Here is a 7014-nt window from a genome sequence, read left to right as displayed (position 1 = left end):
CTGCAAAGTTAGGACAGAGCCAAGAAGTTCCGGAGTTGAGGCAGCAGGAAATCAAGTATTAAATGGGACGGAGATGAAGGAAGCGCATGGGGTGTGTGAGCAGGTGAGCTGTTCTAGAAACATCCCAGAGTAAGGGGGGCAGATTACCTTCCGGAGCAGCTGAGGGGAGGAACAGCATGTCGTCCCTCCCACAAATCAGGTGCTCCCGTAAGTGATACATCTCAGGTAATGTCAGTTGGGGGAGACCAAAGAGTTTTACATTCAACCTCTCTATTCCTGGCAAATCTGCAGAGTTTTGTTTGTCAGAATTTTACCTTTCTAAATTAAAAATTGTGCTCATTCTTACAGTTTAAATACTTACTAGGGCTGAGATTTTATTCTAGTTTGGGATTAATTATTCAAACAGAATTGGAGTTTTTCCAGAGAAATGTTTTGCTCTTAACTATCCCACACATGGATAGAGAGCTGGCAAAATGCTCAAGTTTTCAATTTTGTGTGGGCCTCACTCAATCCTACTGTGTCCCACTATGTATTTTAAACATAGGCTGTTTTCTTGTAATATGAGTAGTAACAACCTATAACACACATTGTGTTCATATGTCACATCTGTTTTTCCTCATTACTTCCTCTCTCCACTTTTGTGATGTGATCTGTTGTATTTTCATTGAGATTTATTGACCCGAAACTGTATAAATTGGAGAAAAACATGTTGATTTGATATATTTATACAATGCAATATGATTACCACTGCAGCACTAGCTGACACCTCTGTTAATACACACAACTCATATTTATTTTTTGTCACAAAACAATTAACACACGATGTCTTGACAACTATGAAGGTTATACTAAATTACTGTTGTATATCGTCACAATGCAGTAGAACCAGAACCTTATTCATTCAGCAGTTTCAAGTGTGTATCCTAAAACAACTTCTTCCAAATTCTCCATCCCTGGTGCCTGTAACCAATTTAAGTCTGTTTTAGGATCACACTCCTAAGTGATATCCAGTATTTCTAGTTCTCTGACTTCTATCATGTAGCACAACATTTTTAGGTGCTTAGGTTGTCACAAAAGGCAGGGTGACCTTCTTTCCTTGATTAATATTATTTGATATTTTATTATATAGAATATATTATAATGTCACAATGTATTACAACAACACACATATGTTTTACATAATCCATGATACTTATTATAGACAATTAGAGTAATCATATATAGAGTGTGACATCGCATACATATTTTATATCTATATACATACTTATTACTTATTCATCCACTGATGGTCACATAGGTTACTTCTAAATTTTGGCTCAATAAACAAAGGGAGGACAGACTAGCTGAAGTCCCTGCTCATGTGGATATTACGTTATGACAGAGAGGGTTGAGTACAAGGAATAGCGCATGTGGGATATGATGGTCTCAGGAATAAACAACACGGAGGAAAGGGACAGACTGTTGGGGCAAAAGCAGGATTTTATGGAGTATTGTCTGGGGAGGACACTGGTTGTTGGACAAGGAGCAAAACAAGGACCAGATTATCTGTGCCAAAAGAATGATCAAATCCTAAAGCCCAGAAAAAAACAAGAATCAATCCACAAAAATGAAAAAAGAGAGGAGGGACAATCTCACTCACTACTGTATCATATGACGGTGTGTGGTCACAAAAGTGGGAACAGGCACAAAAACAAAAATTGGATCAGCAGTCCACAGTAAACCCCACTACAGCTGGGTGGAGTGACAGCGGGTCCGTCAGCCTGGGGGCCCTGGTGTCCAAGGAACTGTTCTCCACCCAGCCTGGCTCTTCAGTTGGGGCCTCACTCACATGGTCTTTCCTCATTAGCAAGTACGGACCTTTCAAATATATCTCCCCTGTATGCAATGGATGCCAGATTCTTACTGTGGCCTAAAGTCAGACCTGTCTTTACTCTGTGATGCAGCTTACCTACCCGCAAACACACAGAAATGCATGCACACTTACATGTCGACACACTCTTGATAGAAGGGAACTGTATATCCAGTGTGTTCAGACAATGCACATTTTCCTACGTGCTTCACTGATTCTATTCTACTTCACTGATGTACCAAGGTCTGATGTGAGTCTCTGGATATGAAAATTCCTCTTGCGTGTTCTCCACAAGTATTTTAGCATTTCCCTGTCTTTCTCCTCAACTTGTCATTATTTTTTATATAGCTTTATATAGCTATTCTTTATATATTCTTTATATAGTTCATGAAATATGCATTCAACTACCTATTGCCAACTAAACGAAGTCAGGGTGGCGTGTCAGAATATAGTGAATACATTAATTACTCACTGGTCATGGATAGATTCTTGGAAACTGCAACTTTAACTGAAAAGACGTAGATCAAGAAGTTTCCATATATACACAATGGAATATTACTCAGCAATCAAAAAGGAAAATGTATGCCATTTGTGGCAACATGGCTAGGACTTGAAATCATAATGCTCGTTGAAATAAGTTAGTAGAAAATAAATATCAGACGGATGGTGTGACCAATATGTGGGATATAAAGTAACTAAATTAACAGATTAAGACAAGCTGAATAACTAACTGTTGACAGCTGACTACAGAAAGGAACCACCAAGGAGGGAGGCCGAGGGAGGGGAAAAGAGCAAAGAGGGAAGGAAGCACAATAGTCTGCGGTGGTGGAATATGGGAGAGTTGGTGGCAGTGCTCTATGATAGCAACACTAGGAGGGGGAACCCCAAAATTTCCTCAGTTATACATGAATACATGAAGAAATAAATAAGGCTACAATAACCATGATTCTTTGCATTTAGGTAGCCAGTGTCAGATAATGCAGAAGAAAATAGCAACTTTCTTTACAACAATTCTGGAGAGCTCATTCTTGGAAAAGTCAAACACTTCCTATTTCCTGTGTCCTTAGTGATTTGATTTCCAATTCTCAGCTCTGCCTCAATGCACAGGACAAAATCCTCTAATCTTGGATAAGAAAGTGTGTGCGTGGCCAAAGTAAGAGAAATAACAACTCATTACAGGTAAAGCGAAGCACAGATTCGACATCAGTCCCATGTTAAAGCTCCCTTCTCTAATCGAATATTCAGAATTTAAATTTAATGAAAGCTGAGGGAAACAAATTATACTTTACAGAGGGATTAAATTATGGAAAACCGATACATGTAATACATAGAACTTACACTTAGGCACAGCACATGTAACACAATCCACCCAAGGAAGATCAGCAAATGTACAAAGTCATGTGTAGGAACTTCCACAGCCCCATGATGCTGGGGCCTCTACTCTCACCCCCTACCTGAGTGCCCCCTCCTGTCACACCCCTACTTCTGGGACCTGTAACTGTGCCAGCAACCCTCCTATACTGACATTTTTTTCTGGCTGTTCCCCAAACCCAAATGTTTTTCTCATGGACAAATTGTTGCCACATCATATGTCCTTCGTATAAAAAATCCCATTGACTTGAGATTATTTTTGTTCCAAGTCTCCTAATTGGAAGTGATCACACAAGTTTCCTCTAGATTCTACCTCTTCGTTCAACTGCATTATTTTACGTAACAATAATAATCACCATAAGAAATATTTATTACTGAGACTACACACACACTTAAGAGAAAAATTGTTTGGGACTAGGATTTTGCTTTTTTTTTTTTTTTTAAAGACTTACTCACTATTTATGTATAGAACTGGGGCAAAGGCCAGAGGGGAAGGGGATGAGAGGACTCATTAGAGACAGAGTGGGGAGCAAGACAGGCAGATCTACTGAAACGCACTGTGAAGGTGAGCGCTAGAAAAACAGGAGGGGTCTGCTGCACCATGTGGGTCAGCTCCTGGCTGGAGTTGAACTCAGGCTATTGAGGTGGTAGCCCTGATGCTTAACCCCGAGGCCACCAAGGAGGCCCAAGGGCAAGGAATTTTGAAAGTCACTCTCGCTGCTTTTCTCCATGATTCCAGCAATCAGTGGATAATATAACTGGTCAAAAATATTTAAAGAAAATCTCAGGGCATTTTCAAGAAATGTTGACATGGAAAATCTTTGCACTAAATATCGGAAGAGCTAATTCTCAGCAAAAAGAGCAAGTGGGTCATTAGCGACCTTAAAAATTTCAGAGAACAGACACTAGCTCCAAAATATGAAATTTATTAGCTGAATGTATTTAAAATAAAAGCACCCCATTTGAACTCATTCCTTGATTGCTCTGCTGTGGTTAAGTTTACATCACTTCTGTCTCCATCCCCCAGGCTCACCAGCGACCGGGCACCAGGAAACCAAACCCACCCCACAGCCTTCACCCTCCTGGGGCTCTCAGAAGAGGCCTCCCTGCAGCCCCTCCTCTTCTGGGCATTCTTGGCCATGTACTTGGTCACGGTCACTGGGAATCTCCTCATCATCCTGGCCATCGTCACGGACGCCCACCTGCACACCCCCATGTACTTCTTCCTCGCCAACCTGTCTTTTACTGACATCTGCTTCACCTCCACCACCGTCCCCAAGATGCTGCTCAACATCCAGACACAGAACAAAGCCATCACCTACGTGGGCTGTCTCAGCCAGGTGTTTTTCTTCATATTCTTTGGAGGACTGGACAACTTGCTCCTGACAGCCATGGCCTATGACCGCTTTGTGGCCATCTGCCATCCCCTGCACTACATGGTCATCATGAAACCTCAGTTCTGTGGCCTCCTGCTTCTTGCATCCTGGGTGTTAAGTCTTCTGAATTCTCTGTTACACAGCTTAATGGTTTTGCGACTGTCCTTTTGCTCACAGCTGCAAATCCCTCACTTCTTCTGTGACCTGGACCAGGTGATCCAGCTTGCATGTTCTGACACCTTCCTCAATGAGCTGGTGATATATGTAGCAGCGGAGGTTGTGGGGATGATTCCTCTCAGTGGCATCCTTTACTCTTACTCTAAGATTGTGTCCTCTGTTTTGAAAATCTCCTCCGCGAGCAGCAGGTACAAAGCCTTCTCCACCTGCGGGTCTCACCTCTGCGTGGTCTCCCTGTTCTACGGGACGGCGCTCGGCGTGTACCTCAGCTCTGCTGCTACCCACGACTCCAGGGACAGTGCAATCGCCTCGGTGATGTACACGGTGGTCACCCCCATGCTGAACCCCTTCATCTACAGTCTCAGAAACAAGGACATAAAGCAGGCCCTGGGGAGGCTCTTCAGCTGTGGAGCAACCCCAACGTGACGGGGGCCGCTTCCTCAGATTGTCTGGTCGGGAGCAGCAGGGCTCACAGTCCAAGGACTAAGTCATGATCCTGTCCTCAGTCAGTCAGAGATAATCTGTGCTTTGTCTTATGTGCACAGTTTGACATTAGTTTTTTATATATTATAAGTACGTTTTCTATATTTCCTTCATTGTTCTTAACTGGTCATTCTCCTGGGCTCAGTATTAAAAACATCAAAATCTGTGTGAATTTTTCTTTAGTAAAATGTTTAAGACAGGAAGTAGGTACTTACAAAATAAAGGAAAGAAATGGAGGAAAATATGTAGAACTCTATCGGGTCAAAACAAACCATTCATAATTACGAGCAGAAAAACCTTGTCATGTCCCAGCATCCATGAGCGCCAAGAGGTAACATGCAGCTGCCCTTCCTTCTGTCCTTTCCTGCCTTCCTTCTGGGGATTTGTTTTTAACCCATAGGATTCCCGTTCTTGTCATTTTGCGCAGGGTCTTGTGCCATTTCTTTCTTTCTTTTAAATATAATTCTTACATCATTTTTCATTTTTGCACAATGTATGCATTTTCCACTTTGGTTATATTCTCCGTACAATTGCACCCCCCCCCCTTATTTTGACCCTAACCCTTCCTCTCCCCGCCCCATTTTTTTCTTCCTTGTAGAAGAACTCTGGGCAGCGTTTATCGTCAGGCCGGCAGCTCTGACAGTGAGTCACGCCATGGGCTTCTCTGTCTGGGGAAGCTTTTATCCATGTTCATAACTGAATAATGTCGCAGCCCAGAGTGTTCTTGGTGGGAAGTTCTTGGGTTTAGGATTATTTAGCTCTTCCTTCCTCTCCGTTCCTGGAGAGTGACGGGGGCAAAATCTGAGAAAAGTCTACGTTGGGCGCCTTTGCAAACTCACTTTTTTTCAGGCTTCCTTTAAATTGGTATCTGTTTCTCTGAATGTTTATACTTTACCGGTGGGGTGTCAGCTGTCGGACATTTTCACGTTGTAAACCGGGTGTCATCTCTGCTTCTGGACATTCACGCTCATTGCATTCTGTAGGTTTGGAAAATTCTCGGCTATGATGTTTCTGAAAGGCGTCCCTCCTCCTTCTCCTTCACCTGCTGGGTGATCCACTGTCCTTTTGCTTCCACTTCTCACTGCATCTGACACTGTTTGTAGCGTTTCCTTATTGTTCCCTCTATCTATGTCTTACTTGTCTCTGATTTCCTAACTGGGTGATTTATACACTTGGATGCTCTGTTTCTGAAGTTATCATGCCTGCCAGCTGAAGTCCGAAAAAAACACTTTTTATATTTTTGTTGATTTACATTCAGGGACTCTTGTGTTCCTTGAATGTTGTCCATCTCTTTGGTGAAGACTCTGGTTCTTTATCTTCTTTCTAAGGTCTCGCAGCTGCCTGTCTGCCCTGAGTCACTCCCATAACTCACGGGTCTATTTAATGTTGTTGCTCCACGTCACTGAGACTCCTCTGCTTCTCTCTCCAGTATTTATGAGCCAGAACTTCTGTTCTGCTACTTTTTTTCCTTCCTGTGCTTGGATGTTCCTTGATTTCTACGTATTTAAGTCACCTCATTTCCAGGTGTACAGCTGGGGTGCTGGGGGTTATTTAATTCGATTGTTTATTTTCTAGTTTACCTTGGGGTGAGGTGGGCAGTGGGGAGTCTGGGACTTAAGTGTTGTCTCAGTTTGTTGAGACGTGAACTCTGTCACCTCCACCTCCTTCCCCTCCCTCCACAGAAGCTCCAATTGTCTTCAGTTGTCCTCACCGCCCTCCCACCTCCTTCAGGTCATTCCTGCCATGGATTGAGTCTCC

General features: G+C 42.8%; 1 protein-coding gene across 1 annotated transcript; it reads left to right on the top strand.

Annotated features, from left to right (window-relative positions):
- Window positions 1-4359: 4359 nt before the first annotated feature.
- On the top strand, window positions 4360-5199 carry LOC311180617 (olfactory receptor 7A10-like; the record flags this gene model as incomplete). The annotated part of the gene is made up of 1 exon (XM_084248534.1): window positions 4360-5199. The coding sequence occupies one exon, from the start codon at window positions 4360-4362 to the stop codon at window positions 5197-5199; it is 840 nt and encodes a 279-aa protein (XP_084104660.1).
- Between the last annotated feature and the right edge of the window lie 1815 nt (window positions 5200-7014).

Source organism: Talpa europaea, assembly GCF_964194135.1.
Source record: "Talpa europaea genome assembly, chromosome: 12".
NCBI classification, from domain to species: domain Eukaryota; kingdom Metazoa; phylum Chordata; class Mammalia; order Eulipotyphla; family Talpidae; genus Talpa; species Talpa europaea.
Note: the sequence above shows the minus strand (reverse complement) of the source record. Positions and strands in the feature narration are given on the sequence as shown.